This window comes from Bidens hawaiensis, unplaced genomic scaffold (genome assembly GCF_021521415.1).
Source record: "Bidens hawaiensis isolate Kalapana, Puna unplaced genomic scaffold, B.hawaiensis_p1.1 tig00008951_1, whole genome shotgun sequence".
Classification (NCBI taxonomy): Eukaryota; Viridiplantae; Streptophyta; class Magnoliopsida; order Asterales; family Asteraceae; genus Bidens; species Bidens hawaiensis.
Window position 1 is genome coordinate 469850 of NW_027491653.1, and position 17565 is coordinate 487414.

The 17565-nt window shown below is 39.7% G+C and overlaps 2 protein-coding genes and 1 long non-coding RNA gene across 3 annotated transcripts; all 3 read left to right on the forward strand.

The window, feature by feature from the left end:
* The first annotated feature begins 2958 nt into the window (after positions 1-2958).
* LOC143530631 (uncharacterized) lies at positions 2959-4452 on the forward strand. Its single transcript, XM_077026117.1, has 2 exons — positions 2959-3651; positions 4317-4452. Exons 1-2 carry the CDS (start codon positions 3080-3082, stop codon positions 4450-4452), a joined length of 708 nt encoding a protein of 235 aa, XP_076882232.1. The 5' UTR covers positions 2959-3079.
* A 15-nt stretch (positions 4453-4467) lies between these two features.
* Positions 4468-6374, forward strand: LOC143530583 (uncharacterized). The gene is made up of 3 exons (XR_013134892.1): positions 4468-4570; positions 4784-4875; positions 6139-6374. It is a non-coding gene; the product is annotated as an uncharacterized LOC143530583 (long non-coding RNA).
* A 7655-nt stretch (positions 6375-14029) lies between these two features.
* LOC143530582 (uridylate kinase PUMPKIN, chloroplastic-like) lies at positions 14030-15781 on the forward strand. Its single transcript, XM_077026074.1, has 3 exons — positions 14030-14309; positions 15327-15485; positions 15571-15781. The coding sequence occupies exons 1-3, from the start codon at positions 14075-14077 to the stop codon at positions 15651-15653; spliced, it is 477 nt and encodes a 158-aa protein (XP_076882189.1). The 5' UTR covers positions 14030-14074; the 3' UTR covers positions 15654-15781.
* Positions 15782-17565: the final 1784 nt, after the last annotated feature.

Here is a 17565-nt window from a genome sequence, read left to right on the forward strand (position 1 = left end):
ATAGGTCAATTTAATATGCACCAAAATGCTACATAATTTAAACCCCGTGTCAAACGTTGTTACGAGGTTTTCAAAGATGTGTAAAGATCTTGAAAAATTGGTTAAGCTACGATGATTAGTATAAATTTGATGTCGATCAGTAAGAGTTGTAGTTAACATGGACGAAAATGACCAAGAAAGTGAAAAGGATGGAAACTTTCACTATAGTAAACAAGAATTTGTACAGAGAAAATTAGATGGAAACAACAAGTGAAGCGATTAAAAGATATTTTATTATGAAACAAAACTAATTATGATTATGTGTTAGCTTTCCAGATTCCGTGTTGCTTCAAGAAATTTACCCGGTTTTAGGGATGAGCTTGGGTCAATACATGTATCCGTACTCGTACCTGATTGTACACGTACCAAAAATCAATAAAAACATGTATCGATACTCGCACCAAATTTTTTGTTATGGTACGGGTACAGGTATCGGTACGTGTATTTCGATACGATGCCCGTTTTTGTACCACTTTGCTCTTTTTTATCCAAATCTTCAACGATCTTGAAACCAATACCAGTACGAGTAACAAAAAGTTGAATTAGTCCGAGTATCTGTAATTGCATAGGTACGTGACATGTACCAACTTAGTACAAGTACCAAATTGGCGCCGATTTAATGATAAGATAGTATTGAATAACCATAATTCGGTCGCCGACTTTAAGTGATTTGTTTGTTGGTTCGAGTCTTAGATGTTATATTATTTATATTGAAGAAACATTTGGTACTTTGTTCAATAATAACATGGTTGGAGAATTTGTTTTATATATTAAATATCAAGAATCTCAATTAAACCCCATATATATATTTTAACAGGTACAAAATACTAAATGTACCCATACCGTACCCGTACTTGTACCCTATTGTACCTGTACCGAAATTTAACAAAAATAAGTACCAATACCTGTATCAAATATGCTAAATCGATACGAGTATGATACGAGTACGAGTACGAGTACAAGTATGGGTCTTGAGACAAAATAATCATCCCTGCCCAGTTCAGACTTCAGAGTATGATCACAAGATTCTCCTCGGGCCCGTTGGACAACATTGGTATTAAATCTGGCCCAAAATATTATTAGGGTCCACTTGGTATTTTGATCACGGTTTCTAGCTCCAAAATATTATTCGGGCCCACTCGTGTCATACGTTTGATGTTTGATGAAATGTGCAAATTTGTGATGATTTTAAGGTTTTATGATCATAGGATGTTGGACGTTGGAGTTCTTGTTTTATGATCATTGGAAGGATTGTTATCATCTAAACTGTTTGAAGTAACGATGTTAAATATTTGTTAAATTCATATTAAATAATGATTTTACTTGAAAATTTACAAACGATAATATATATATTATTAAAAACAAGTTCTCTCACAAATTTACTATTTACTTGATTTTGTGCTTAATTCACTTGTACCACATGCTATTTTATTTGTACTAAGATAAGTTTTAAAAATGCCCCTTCAATGTCTTGCAAAATCCGATGACACCCCTCTAAGTTTTGTTACATCACAAATATTTTTTTTTAATTTACACAACCAAACAAAAGGCACATTAATGATTCCGTATGCTAAGAAGTCTAACTTCATGTGCCAATCGTGTTAATGGATTAGTCATTCATAAACTTTATTGGACAAATCATCTATATTTAAATAATTTTATCAAAATATTTATTATATCTAATAATAGTCATAGAATAAATTAAATTAAAGTTAATGAGTTTGCGTAAAGGTTTAATTATGTTATATACAGAGTTTAGATTGATGTAAAATGCATGTTCATAATTTTTGAACATATTGCCATTTTATTTTTGGGCTTTCTCTTTTGATTGTTATATGAGTTACGGTACTATAACGAGCTGAAACATCAATTGGTATGGTTTAACATCACCGCCGCAACGTACGGGTCCGAAATACTGGTTATAGACAAATATAAGATCATCCTTTTTGCCTAGCATGTTCGAACTTGGTTGAAGATATAATTATTTAAATCATGTGTTTGAAGTTTGTTACCTTACTTCAAAGATTTAGAATGCTATTAGTCGTTGATTGAAGCTAGAAATGATTTTAGATCAGCCGGATACGTCTAGATGGGAGAAAAAGAAAAATATGTATTTACGGCCATTATTTTTACTATTTGGTGATTTGAAGAACTCGAGATGAGGTTGTATTTTGCTAACACAATGACACCAAGAAACTATATTTGATTCGATTGTTGTGGGTTCGTTTTTCTGGTGGTTTTCTAAAATTGTAACTTTCATTTGAATCAGGTAGCATGGCTTAAAAACTCATACTAGCATCTAATGTTTGTTTTTCTCCTGCCAGGATTTTCTAACCGGGTATGGTTTTTATTACTTAAATAAAACTTCATACTTAGTTTAAACAACTTCTGATCATACATGCTTTAGAAATCAGAAGTGCTTCAAATTAGGGACGAGCAAATGTACCGGGTACCGTCAATACCGATTCGGTACTAACTATTTGATGTTTCAGGATCGGTAAAGTACCATATTTATCAAATTTTTACCCTTGGTACCGATACCAAAACTTTAAGAAAAATGGTAGCGGGGAATTTGAAATCTATGTCGGTCAGTCACGGTATGGTACTGAGCTCATCACTACTTAAACACATCGGATATAGTTTGAAAGACATCAAAAGTAGTCTCGGCACTTTATGCTTATTTCAAGAACTCAAAATTAGTTTAGAGTTAGATTTAGAACTCATCAAAAGTCAATAATGTAGTTCACACACTTTAAAATTAGTTAAGAAAACTTATGAACATGTTTTAAAGACTACAGAAACAGTTAAAAGACACTTGAACTAATGCTGTTTAGATCAGTAAGGTACTCATTTGTAACTTAAAAGTCTTAAAACATATGAGATACACTTTTAACGGAAACGTGACGGAATATCCCTAACGCCACAAAACAGCTGACCCAACCACCTTCATAACGCTTAACGTCTCGTTAACGTCGTCTGTCTAATTTTCACCTCTTCTTCTACCTCGTCGGAGTAACCAGAAACCCTAACCATAACCCCAATGGCTTCATCCACAAACGACGGAACCCCTCCGATCGGCGACGGCAGTGACGTCATCACCAACGGCGACACCCCGGCCACCACCGTCACACCTGCCGCCGTGAATTCGCCGGCGAAATCGAGTGAATTGACTCCGCATGAACGGCAGAGTAAGAAACAGAAGCTCGATTCCGGTGATCACCGGAGGGAGCGTGAGGAGTGGAGTGATTCAGCGATCAGGATTCTTCTGGATTCGTTTACGGATAAATATATGGCGTTGAATCGGAGTAAATTGAGGTATAAGGATTGGGAAGTGGTGGCGGAACTGGTGGCTGAGGGTTGTGATAAACAGTCTCGGAAGAGTATTGAACAGTGTAAGAATAAGATTGATAATTTGAAGAAGCGGTTGAAGCTCGAGACGCAGAGGATGGAGAGTAATGGAAGTGATGTTAGTAATTGGATTTGGTTCCAAAAGATGGATTATTTGTTTGGGAATGCAAATGCTGCGAAAAGCGATGCGGTCTCCGATGATGATAAGTCTGCGGGAATATCTGCGGGCATATCCTCTGCTGACCGGCTACGCCCATCTGCAAGGTTTGATATTGGAATAATTTGTATTCCAATTGGAGAACGTTTGGGCACGAACAATTAAACAAACGGAGTCTGAGTTTTCTTGTCCGTGTTCGTTCGTTAAGAAAATGAACATGTTTGTGCTCGTTTATGTTCGTTTGTTAACATTATAAACAGACGCTTGATGAATGTAAATGAACAAACATAACTGAACAAAGATGAACGAAAATAACTAAGCTAAAACTAGTTAAAAGAAAGTAAAGATTGAAGAACAATTTGTTGGGCCCAAAAAGTTATTAAAACTTTATTAATTTGTAATGAGTCAAAAAGTTTTAAATGAATATTTTTGCGGGCGTAAATTAACTAACTTATACAAACGTTAACTAATGAACATAAGATCATAAACGAACGAACATAGATGATTTTTTTTATATGAACGAACGTAGACGAACGTTATGAACATAAATAAACGCACGACTACGAGATATGTGTTCATGTTTGTTCGTCTGACTAAATGAACAAATTTTTTGTTCATGTCCTTTCATTTATTAAATAAACATACATCCCGCCTGTTCACTGAACATTCGGTTTGTCTACAGGCCCATATGGCTATATATAATTTATCTGTAATGCTGTATCAAACTATCAATGAACTCATATGATCTTATGTATGTTTCTTATGTTTAAAGGCTTGCTCCCCACAATGGTTCTGTTCTTAACAACAAAAAATCCAAATCAGATGTGAAATGGAAAAGGGTGGTTTTTAAAGTCAGTGGCACTGCATTGGCTGGAAATGATCAAACCATTGACCCAAAGTTTGAGTAGTTTTCACATGTGAAATGAATTCATGTATCTGTGGCAATTTGCGTATTAATTGTTATGCTTTTAGGTGGCTTTAAAAGTTGCAGAAGAAGTAGCTGCTGCTTCCCGTTCCGGTGTTGAGGTAATTGTTGGTTAATGTTTTATCCATGCTGCAACTTGCAATTTTATATTTTTTTTAAACCAAGTTATTGACTTAAAGTAAAGTAAGTTTCTTTTATGTGCAAAACTGCCTTTAACTTAAAGACAATCACATAGTCATGAGCTATTACTTTTGTCCACACTATTTTGCATATTGTTATTATCACCTAAAAATATTTATTTTACTTGTGATTAGGTGGCGATTGTTATCGGAGGTCGTAACTTCTTTTGTGGCGATTCTTGGGTGTCAGCAACTGATTTAGATAGGCCGACAGCTTACCAAATTGGGTAATTTTAGTTGTCATTTTTACCTTAAAATCATCACTAGATTGTCCCAAAAAACTGTACACGTTTAACAAAAGTAGTTTTAATTTACTATTTTTTTGGTTTACCTTTAATTATCTTTATCATAAATGTAATGTTTTAACTCAATGATGTGTTAAATGAAATGGTAAAATTTGAGCTTTTACGCCTTTTAGTAACTAAAAGTTGCATCTATTGCATATATCTTAGAATTGGAATATTATATTTAAGTTTTGGTTTTTTATGTGTGGACAATATTTTTGGGACCGATGGTGTATATTTTAAAATAAAGATTACTGAAGAGGTAGGTTCCTGCAAAGCCCAGTTGGACCCGCAAGACTCACCTTGAAGAGGTACGTCTGCGCAAAGACCAACTGGATCCGCAGGACCCACCATGCTCAGAGAGATGAAGACCTTACACGCAGTAAGCCAGCTGTTCCCGCAGGAAAACCTCCCTTGGTACAGTACCCTGCCTGTTCCCGCAGCTATGGGTACAAGCCAAGAAGGAAGGCTACCCGCACTAACAGTAAGGCTACACGCGCAAGGCACTAACTCTTATACTTCAGTAATGTCACCTGAAGAAGGAATGAGCAAGGCGGGAATATTCCCGCCCAAAAGAGCCAGTCCGTACGCTTCTAGAAGATCTTTTGTACTATACCTATCAAGGTATGGACAAATAGACAAGATTTGACGAAAGCGACCCATGAACCAATCACAGGGTGACAGCTCACCGACAGTAGTACGAGGAGGAGCACGCTCCAGTACAAAATGTCACTATCAGCCGCTGCCTATCCATCAACTCCCATCTTGGCACGAACGTAGCCCATAGTTGGTGGAAAAGGAATATTATATACAGCTGGCCGTACCTGCTTGGAAACCTACCTTCGGCTATAAATACTCCAACACCTTGGAACGGTATCATCATCTTATCTGATATTATCTTATCTTATTTTCTCATAGCTATTTCTCTCTATATACACTTATCTATATACACTTATATTAAGAGCAATCTAGTCTGATTCTCACGCCGGAGGGTGGTCACAAGGAGGAACCCCCCCCCTTCTCAGTGACGAGCTCACGGTGTCTGTTTTGCAGGTCGAGAAGAATAACCATCTTTGCCGGACCTAACCCTCGTGGGAAACATCTACTTAACCCTAAGATTATCCTTAATCTGTCGGGGTCACTTAGTGTTTCTTCAATTACTATTTTATTTAGGGGTTTCTGATATTTCTGTGATGGTTTGTGTAGCATGATGGCAACAGTTATGAATTCAATATTGCTTCAATCAGCACTAGAGAAATTAGGTATTCAAACGCGTGTGCAAAGTGCGTTTGTGATGCCTGAAGTTGCTGAACCATATAACCGGTTACGGGCTATGCGTCATCTTGAAAAAGGAAGAGTTGTTATTTTTGGTGGGGTCGGTGCTGGCACTGGGAATCCGCTTTTTACTACTGATACAGCTGCCGCTTTAAGAGCCGTTGAGAGTATGATCCTTCATAGCATCTTTTATGTTGCATTATGGCAATTTTGGCACTTCTATTAATTGTTTACATTTATTAAAGTTGTTACTTATATATAAATGTGTATGTTATGTACATACATAAGATTAAACTAATTTGTTCATATGTTTTTATTTTTTTTTAAACGTTTACTTCACATGTGCAGGTAATAGAACCTATACATGACTTGTGCATGTGCGGTTCTACGAATAAATGAAATTTGTTTATATTCCTTTTTTTTATCTTTTAATTTAAAAAGAGATGTATAAACCTTGCATTTCAACCATTTTTTATGTTTTAAAAAATTTTAAGATTCAAAAAATGAATGATTTGCTTTGTTTGTCATGTTCTCACAAAAAAATTGTGTTCTTCATAAAACGCTCCCACATAGCGCGCGCGCACACAAACACATAGGGGCATGATCAAGAGAGAGCTCCTCCTTAGAGAGGACTAATAAAGAAAACGTGAAAACTCAACCCGACATGATTTTTTTCTATAAAAATCTAATTTAAAAAAAAAAATTTGATCTCGATATTACATATAGGCAATACACCAATATTGTCATGTTGCATATATGCAATACAAGAATATCGGAATCATTTTATTTATTTATTTATTTGTTTTACTGAAGAATAACCAAGAAGGATGGAAAAAAAATGTTTTTTAAACCAAGTTTTCACAATTTCTTTATTAGTTCTCTAGTTCTCTCTTGATCATGCCCCCATATACACATACATAGATATATGCATCGTCGACGGCATAAATCACTGAACTATCAACTTGTTGATGACATACTTTACAGGCGTAATTTTCTTGGTCCACTTCTCAGATGCGTTGACGACCAAGATGTCGACTACTTCCTAAGGGAAGTACACGAAGGCATCTGTGGAGTACACGCAGGTCCACGCGCAGTTGTAGCTAAGCTAAACAACGCGGGATACTTTTGGCCGGGGATGCATACGGATGCGCTGGCCTACATCAGAAAATGTAGGTTCTGCCAGCTTTACGCAACCAACACGCATCGCCCGAAGAACAAACTTGTTCCAGTCACTTCTTCATGGCCATTCCAGAAGTGGGCCAGCGATGTGATAGGCCCATTTCCCACAGCAGCAGGGAACGTTCAGTTCCTAGTGGTAGCCATCGACTACTTCACCAAGTGGATAGAAGCAAAACCCCTAGCCCAAACAACCGCAAAGCATATCAAAAAATTTATTTGGGAATTTATTATTTGTTGTTTTGGACTTCCACAGAATTTGGTGAGCGATAACGGCACCAACTTTGCTGACCAGAAGCTACAAAAGTGGCTAAAAAGCTTCAAATCACCCACACCTTTACCTCAGTGGCACACCCGCATGGTAATGGTGAGGTGGAAAGAGCAAACAAGAGCATCGTCGACGGCATAAATAAAAGACTCCTGTAGCACAGATCCGGTTGGGTGGACGAAGTTCCACATGTCCTTTGGGCAAACAGAACCCTGAAAAAAGCAAGCACGGGCGAAACCCCGTTCAGCCTCACCTATGGCACTGAAGCCATGGTCCCAATCGAGATTGGTCTACCCTCACCAAGAGTCATAACTCAACCAGAAGACAATGATGCGGAAAAACGGTTAGACCTTATGCTAACCGAAGAGCGCAGAGACTTAGCCGCAGCGCGTGAAGAGAACTACAAGCGACAAATGCAAAAGTACTACAACACGCGGGTGAAACTCTGCAACTTCAATGTCGGAGACTACATACTGCGTAACAACGAGGCTTCGAACTAGGAACGCCCAGGAAAGCTGGCCCCGATATGGGAAGGGCCATACGCTATTAAAGAAGTTCTGGGAAATGGCGCATACCGGCTCGAAAGGCTCGATGGCACCCCCATCCCAAGAACATGGAATGGAGCTCAATTACGCAGATGTTACATGTAGATTAATTCCAAACTTGTAAAGAAAAGGCCTAGAGCCACTTCTAATGGAAATGATTCTCCTTATCACATTGATGTTGATAGCCTTACCTTTATACTTATGAACTGACCACACTGATATGCCGATATTCACCGCATAAATAAGTGAAGGAGGAAGTAAGTCGTTGCGTGTGGAAAGCGGCACAACCCGCATAAACACAAAAAACAGCAAAAATTTCTAAGGGGAAGATGAGGAAAACCTTCACGCAGGTCAGACATAGATGAAGTTTGGTCATCCTACTAAGTGAAAGTGACGGTCCTACCCGCACAATCATGATAGAGGAAACAGAACATTAACCTATTATCTGACACGCGTCGAAAGGTTAACTTATTCAAAACACTTAAAAAATTGCTAAGTTAAACTAAAATATGCATGAACAAATCATATAAGGTTTACAAGGCAAGGCGTTAACAAAACATTTATATTCACATTAAAAGCTGTTCAAACATTACAAAATGGCCAGGTATCTACCCGCCTACAAAAAATACAAATCTATCCTAACGGTTGGAGAGGAATCTCAAGATTCAGACTTCGGGACCACTCCCTCCAAACCCACTTGAACCCGCACCATCAGTTGGCTGCGGCTGTTCAAGGAAAGATTTGAGAACAGCTAGCCCGTCATCAGCAGCAACAACTTCGTTCACCTTCTCCACAACCGGATGAGAGAAAGCAGCATACTGGTTCACAGCTTGGTCGTAGGCAGCTTCAGTATCAACATCATGTAGAGGAAATTTGGAAGGCGGGATGCCTTTCTCTGCAAATCCTAGACCAAGCAGGAAACCGGCCTTCTCTCCATCCTCATGAGAAGCGTTGAGGGCTGCACTCATGGCATCATCATAGGATGTGTTCGCGAAAATCCGATGCACAACCTACAAAAAAAAAAAAAAAAAAACTTTTCTAAGTATAAAGAAAAAGAGCAAAAAGCAAAGAGTTATGGAGCTATGCGTACCTGCGGCAACGCTTCTCGTAGAAGCCAGTCCTTATTGGACAGAACCTCTTGAAGGGTAGCGTGAGCTTGATCGCGTGCGCGTTCGGCCTCATTCTTGTTTAAGTTGGCGAGCAGCACTTCCTTGGCAGCAGCCTCCTCAACGCTTTTAAGCTTGCGCTCAGTGCGATCAAGCACACCCTTCTGATCCAAGAGCTCCTGTAGCTTCTTGGCATCTTCCAAAGCCAAAGCCTCATGAGCCTGCTGAAGCTTCTCCAGTTTAGCTTTTAATTCTTCATTCTCAGCGCGCAGAGGCTCAGCAACGGCTTCAGCTTTGGTGGCCCTTTCGGTTGCATTACGCGCAGTTTCCTTGGCCAACCTAAGTTGTTCGTTAACAGCTTGGGTAGCCTTGGAACGGGCCTCATGCCTGGCTTGGATTTCGGCCTCAAGATCCTTGAAGGCCTTCTCCTTCTCAGCAGCGGTGGCGGCAAGCTTCTTGTTCTCCTCCCGCAGCGATCGCACCTGAGCCCCCTCCAAGCTACGCGCAGTCCTTAACTTGTCGTTTTCACGACAAAGTAATTCGACACGCGGCTGCATCCGGGCGAGTAGAATGCGGAGCTCGTTGGACAACCTGCCCTCCTGGTAGCTAGCCATTGCCTCCCCCAATGCACCGCTTGGAGCGGCATGGCGCGCCCAGTCGACGCAATCTGCAGCCGTCCTGAGAGTCGTACCTCGGCGGATATTCCACCTTGGCGCATAGACCTCATTGGAATCTGAAACTGCAACAAAAAATAGTTAAGAAAAAATGAATCAGGAGGGATAACAGGCCAAAGTAACCCCACACACCTGTAGGGTCGATAACAGGCCGATAGCCGCTAAACCCATCACCCGAACCTAAAGGATATCCATCCAAGAGGTCAAGGAGATGGGAAGGAGGCAAAGATTGGACCCCCTCATCAACAGAGGTAAGTCTAGAGGTCCCAACTCTAAACATACCTGAAGAACCGGCCAAAGACGAGGTAGTCATTGACGCCGAAAGTGACACTGTAGAAGCCACTGAGGTAGAGACCATCGGAGATGAACTCATTTGAGATGAACTCATAACCGTGGTAGCCGCCGCAGATGTGCTCGCAGAAAAAGTCACCGCCGGTCCGGTGAAAGATGTAGTAAAGATGGCACTGACGGCTGGCGGAGAAGTTGAACTGCTCAGCGCAGCGAAACTGGATGACGTCATAACCGCAACAGTTGCTTCAACAGTATGAGCAACTGAACCAGCACCAGAAACAGGCGCAGCCGCCTGGGTCATCGCCTCGGATAGGTTGACCAAACCTATCGTCGTGGGTCCTGAACCGCTTCCTCCCGCACCGCTCTCGAAAGCAGATAAGTCCACTCCTGCATGAAGAAAAACCAAAGATATAAAAAACAAAGGCGGAAGGAAATGCGGAAAAGGTACACAAAAAATATACTTACTGGCTTTCTTGATCCTGAAAGACCTGACAGGCGGAGATGGACCCGAAGAAACTGGCCTCTTCACGACAGTTACCTTCGCAGCGCTTGGTGGCTCGGAAGTGACAGCCGTTGTCTCAACCTCTGAGACAACGACCTCGTCACCACCACCAAGGTTCCCCGCCGCCTCCTCACTCTTAGTCTCGGATTCAGACTGATTCCCCAGGTCAACAAAGGTAGCAACATTCGTTTTGCCCTTCGCGCCAGCCGCCTTCTTTTTCCTCACAATAAAAGGCCCATCTGCGGAGAAATTCCAGCAGAAGTTTGAGCATGAAGATGACGAGGATTAAAGAACTCCTTACCTGGCCGAGTGGCGCTTAAAATTTCGTTGTCTGGCGGGTAGACCTCTACAAATCTATCCGCAGTCTGCTCCAAAATGGGTAACTCGTTCTCATCGAGATCACGAGTACCCAACCGTGCGGGACCACCAGTCTCCCGCGGGTGCAAGAGAGACTGTAAGTCGTTCCCCTCTGAAATAAAAAGATAACAATGTTAGAAGAAAATCCTAAACCAACAAAAAAGACGGAGCATACCATAAGGAATATAGTTCAAACCGTATTCAAGGACGATGGATATTTGCGGCGTCCCAGACCCGGCATCCTTCCACACGCGGCTCATCCCAAGCATCACCATCCCAGACTCCGCGAAGCGATAAATCGGAGTCTGAATCTGGGAAATCTTGGTGAACCATTCCGCCTCCTGGTAATTGGAGGCGTGAAGGCTAGGAAGTGCCCTCCCATTCTTGAACGTCATCGCGATGGGGACGACGCGAGCGGAGACGTAGAAAAACTCCCGCTTCCAAGAACGAAGACTACGCTCAGTAGCGCAGATCTTCAAACCCTTGATCCGAGTAACAAGGGTATACCAACCCTGGATGCACCTCCAAGTGTAGAAGGTCATCAGGCGGTCGACTAAAGGCTCGATACCCAAAATACGGCTCACCCATTCAAAATGGCGAACTTTAGCAACTGCCATTGGGTGCACCTCCGTCAAATGAACACCGTATTTCTCTAAAACACGGTACACGAACTTCGTTAATGGGAATCTCAGACTCCCATATAAGAAGAACGAAGCGTAAACCCCTATCTTGCTTTTAGGGGCATCGTACACCGTCTGATGGGCCTCCGGGAACTCCGGCTCATAGGGCTCCAACATAAATTTCTTGACGATGTAATGGTATACATCGACAGAAAAAGTACACTGACACTCGCCAGCAGTACTCTTATCGTCCTTATCGGACGTCGACGTCGGGTTCTCGAGGTAAACGTCGGACTCCTCGACATTAACCTCTGGATCATGAGTAGAAGAAGACATTTTATAAATGTTAAAGATGAAAGAAAGCGGTTTCAGGAGAATGCTCGCCGGAAAAGATGAGAATTCGCCGGAAATCGCTTAAAAGGAAAAGGAGAGTAAAGTGAAGATGATGGATGAGATACACCCTCTCCCCCTTATATACTCATCGCAATGAATGCGATGAATTTAATGCGGATGAGAGAGAAGGCGTAGGAGCAATGACACGGCGACACGTGTGGATAAAGCAAGCTGGCAACAGGTGTCAAAAGGGCGCGTGCCATAAAACTCGTGCCCACGTGCCTGAAAAAGCGTCCTGATTGACCACATGCTGTCACGTCGTCATAACTTCCTGCACGTCCTGAAACCGTCAGAAGACGCCAACGTCCCTTCAACCGTTTGGACTGTCCTTATCCTTTCACCAACTCTCCGAATTCCAAAAAGATTCAAAAATAAGAGGGAATATACCCCCTTACCTTGGAAAGCAAGAAACCATAAGACAAGTGCGGGTACAGTGTCAAAGCGAAACCCTTCACATACTTAGCACTTGCAGGGAATTGAAGCCAAGAAGATACCTTGGAAAACAAGAAACCATAAGACAAGTGCGGGTACAGTGTCAAGGCGAAACCCTTCACATACTTAGCACTTGCAGGAAATTGAACCCAAGACGGATCTTATGGGTCATGCTTGCAGAAAGGGAAATAACACCCCCGCATGGCGGGAACGTTGAGAACTAGATTGTTTGAAGCTTCAAGGTGGAATTGGTTGTTTAACATTACCGATCACTATGTCTAAAACTACCAATACCCCATGGAGAACCTACACAAGTGAAACTCAACGCTCCCGACTTGCGGAGAGGTTACGCACCTACCCGCATCATACCCAAAGATCAGGCAGAAAAAGTCGGGAATTTTCTGCAAGTGACATTAGGAAAACTGCGGGAAGAATCCCCACGGAGAACCTTTAAAAAACGAAAACCCCTTTAAAACCCCTTGCTTAAAGTCCAAAAGGTCACCTCACTTATTAACAATTCATGAGAAGAACAATGGACTGGGGGGACTTGAAGAGGTAGATCCCCGCAAAGCCCAGTTGGACCCGCAAGACTCACCTTGAAGAGGTACGTCTGCGCAAAGACCAACTGGATCCGCAGGACCCACCATGCTCAGAGAGATGAAGACCTTACACGCAGTAAGCCAGCTGTTCCCGCAGGAAAACCTCCCTTGGTACAGTACCCTGCCTGTTCCCGCAGCTATGGGTACAAGCCAAGAAGGAAGGCTACCCGCACTAACAGTAAGGCTACACGCGCAAGGCACTAACTCTTATACTTCAGTAATGTCACCTGAAGAAGGAATGAGCAAGGCGGGAATATTCCCGCCCAAAAGAGCCAGTCCGTACGCTTCTAGAAGATCTTTTGTACTATACCTACCAAGGTATGGACAAATAGACAAGATTTGACGAAAGCGACCCATGAACCAATCACAGGGTGACAGCTCACCGACAGTAGTACGAGGAGGAGCACGCTCCAGTACAAAATGTCACTATCAGCCGCTGCCTACCCATCAACTCCCATCGTGGCACGAACGTAGCCCATAGTTGGTGGAAAAGGAATATTATATACAGCTGGCCGTACCTGCTTGGAAACCTACCTTCGGCTATAAATACTCCAACACCTTGGAACGGTATCATCATCTTATCTGATATTATCTTATCTTATTTTCTCATAGCTATTTCTCTCTATATACACTTATCTATATACACTTATATTAAGAGCAATCTAGTCTGATTCTCACGCCGGAGGGTGGTCACAAGGAGGACCCCCCCCCCCCCTTCTCAGTGACGAGCTCACGGTGTCTGTTTTGCAGGTCGAGAAGAATAACCATCTTTGCCGGACCTAACCCTCGTGGGAAACATCTACTTAACCCTAAGATTATCCTTAATCTGCCGGGGTCACTTAGTGTTTCTTCAATTACTATTTTATTTAGGGGTTTCTGATATTTCTGTGATGGTTTGTGTAGCATGATGGCAACAGTTATGAATTCAATATTGCTTCAATCAGCACTAGAGAAATTAGGTATTCAAACGCGTGTGCAAAGTGCGTTTGTGATGCCTGAAGTTGCTGAACCATATAACCGGTTACGGGCTATGCGTCATCTTGAAAAAGGAAGAGTTGTTATTTTTGGTGGGGTCGGTGCTGGCACTGGGAATCCGCTTTTTACTACTGATACAGCTGCCGCTTTAAGAGCCGTTGAGAGTATGATCCTTCATAGCATCTTTTATGTTGCATTATGGCAATTTTGGCACTTCTATTAATTGTTTACATTTATTAAAATTGTTACTTATATATAAATGTGTATGTTATGTACATACATAAGATTAAACTAATTTGTTCATATGTTTTTATTTTTTTTTAAACGTTTACTTCACATGTGCAGGTAATAGAACCTATACATGACTTGTGCATGTGCGGTTCTACAAATAAATGAAATTTGTTTATATTCCTTTTTTTTATCTTTTAATTTAAAAAGAGATGTATAAACCTTGCATTTCAACCATTTTTTATGTTTTAAAAAATTTTAAGATTCAAAAAATGAATGATTTGCTTTGTTTGTCATGTTCTCACAAAAAAATTGCGTTCTTCATAAAACGCTCCCACATAGCGCGCGCGCACACAAACACATAGGGGCATGATCAAGAGAGAGCTCCTCCTTAGAGAGAGGACTAATAAAGAAAACGTGAAAACTCAACCCGACATGATTTTTTTCTATAAAAATCTAATTTAAAAAAAAAATTTGATCTCGATATTACATATAGGCAATACACCAATATTGTCATGTTGCATATATGCAATACAAGAATATCGGAATCATTTTATTTATTTATTTATTTGTTTTACTGAAGAATAACCAAGAAGGATGGAAAAAAAATATTTTTTAAACCAAGTTTTCACAATTTCTTTATTAGTTCTCTAGTTCTCTCTTGATCATGCCCCCATATACACATACATAGATATATGCATACATAGATGTATCTATACCTACACATACATCGATATATGATTACATACATATATACATACATAGAATATATGCATACATAGATGTATCTATACGACTATACCTGCATGCATATACACATACATATGCATACATAAATGTGTCAATAACTACATGTATACGTAGATATACATAAACAAATATTGTCAATAAAATAGTTCTCCTCTGGTAGATCTCAAATGTGATGGCTGATCATATGTTTCTTTGTTAACCAGTCAATGCAGATGCTGTTATAAAAGGTACAAGTGTAAACGGTATCTGTGATGATAACAATGTCACTATCGATCAAATATCCTTCAGTGATGTGGTTTCTGGAGATTGCATTTCCATGGATTTTATGGCCATACAATTTTGTGAAGAGAACGCGATTCCCAGTTAGTTTATTCTCTCTTTCATAATAATTTTGTTCTTAAAAATGCATATAATTAATTAGATTAACAATTGTATTTGCATTTGCAGTTGTCGTATTTAACATGCTGGAACCCAGGAATGTTTCGAAAGCATTGACGGGAGAACAAGTTGGCACTTTGATTGATCAGTAGCACTAACCGAGTTCAGCCGAAACCCGCCTGCCCATGAAGTGTTAATATATTGTCTTCGGGTTAGTTAGATAGGCATAAAGTATATTAGTTTGGCAATGAATATTAATTGTGAAGGTAATTCCTGTTTGGAAATTGACCCCAATAAACGAGATTCTTTTAGAAAAAGAAAAATGGAAATCAATGATGGATCTAACGTGTACTTACTAAATTTTAGACGTGAACGAATGTGCCCAGTGAAATCTCACTTATGGCTAAATTTATTCTTAGGGTACTCAAGAAGTTGGGACAAGGATAAACCTTTTGTATATTACATGATATTTGGAATTTAAAGGAATTGGAATGTATAAAGGATTTTGAATTTGAGAGTGCTTTTGGGTTGTGAATTTTTTTCGAAGGAATTGAAATTTACAAATGAATTGGAGTCATCACTTTGAGTCTTTGACCATAACCTGCCAGGCACGCCACCGACGCTAACACGTTAACTGACACCAAACACGTTACTAGTGCCGGCCTTGTAATCGACACCTGGTGCGTAATCAATGACGTGCGTCTGATATGTTAACTGACATTGGATGTGTAACCAGTGTCTAATGCGTTAACCAACATCAAGTGCGTTAATCGACGTCGCACGCGTTACCAACAAACGACCCAAATTAATGCCATGCTACTCGATGTTGTTTCAATAAAAGCTCAAATCATGTCATATTTATATAAACTCGTGCCAAGCGCAACCCTAACTTGAAGCTTATTAACAAATAAGCATGAACACAATCTACCTATACTAATAAACAAAAATAATGATGATGATGTGTCATAACCACATTCAATATTAACTTTAATTTCCTTTCTACTTTCTAATCTCCATTCTCCTTAATTTATGGTATCCATAGGTCATGTGTATAATTGGTATAACCCATTAGTTGTAACCCATAAAAATGTATTTAATGTTATTTAAATCATAATAACTTTTACAAACTCATTACATGTAATTTTACCATTAGATATAGAAAGTTTGACCATAATTTAAAAAGAAACATATAAACCATTGAATATCTATAATAATTTTAAAATCAAATAGTGAGTTATTAAATTAGTTAAACAATGATTTACGAACAATTATCGTATAGTTATTAGTGACGTTTGTTTATAACAAATATTCAGTTATGTGTGTACTTCAAATTTCGTTATAATCTTTTAATTTATAAAAGCAGGGCCGACCCAAGCTTTTTAGAGGCCTAAAGCGGATGATAAATTTGGGGCATTTTCAAAAAATAATAATAATAAGTTGTCGCCCGCCTGTTTCAATGTAAACACTATCTTTTTAATGTTGAAATATGTTTGTAAAAAAGTTGTTTTGCATTGGATCAAGAAGAAAAATAGGTAGATTAAAGGATGGCTAACATTAGTGTGTTTAGTTGATTTAGCTACACCAAGACATGCAAAATTATAATCAAGATAACATTATATATGTTCAGAAACAAAAATATTAAAGTAAAAAAAATACAAATAAACATATCCTGATAAATAAATATCACTATACCAATTGATGCCTTTTGCTATTCAATTAGTTTATTTAATCATTAAGCACAGATTCATGAGTCTGCTACCATTCTAATTTGTATTGACGCTTTGATTTGCTAAAATAACGACACTATTTTTTTCATTCCCTACGATGTTTTCTTTAATTTTGCAAGATCCCAACGGTTTAATTGGATATTTATATCATAAATATTTGGTAAAATGTGACCCTAATTTTTTGGGTGGCCCTAAGCCCAAGCTTCAGCCCATTATACTATAGGGGCGACATTGTATAAAACACTATTTAAATTATATTTGTATTGAATATACAAAACATCTTTAATATATTTAGGTACCAATAATTGATTTCACGTTATCTTAAAACATTATTTCA

Excerpts from the sequence above, each read along its gene's own strand:
- LOC143530631 (XM_077026117.1), top strand. The coding sequence starts at position 3,080 with ATGGCTTCATCCACAAACGACGGAACCCCTCCGATCGGCGACGGCAGT. Across the intron at positions 3,652-4,316 it reads CGGCTACGCCCATCTGCAAG|GCTTGCTCCCCACAATGGTT; the intron begins GTTTGATATTGG and ends TTATGTTTAAAG.
- LOC143530582 (XM_077026074.1), top strand. The coding sequence starts at position 14,075 with ATGATGGCAACAGTTATGAATTCAATATTGCTTCAATCAGCACTAGAG. Across the intron at positions 14,310-15,326 it reads CGCTTTAAGAGCCGTTGAGA|TCAATGCAGATGCTGTTATA; the intron begins GTATGATCCTTC and ends TTTGTTAACCAG. Across the intron at positions 15,486-15,570 it reads TGAAGAGAACGCGATTCCCA|TTGTCGTATTTAACATGCTG; the intron begins GTTAGTTTATTC and ends TTGCATTTGCAG.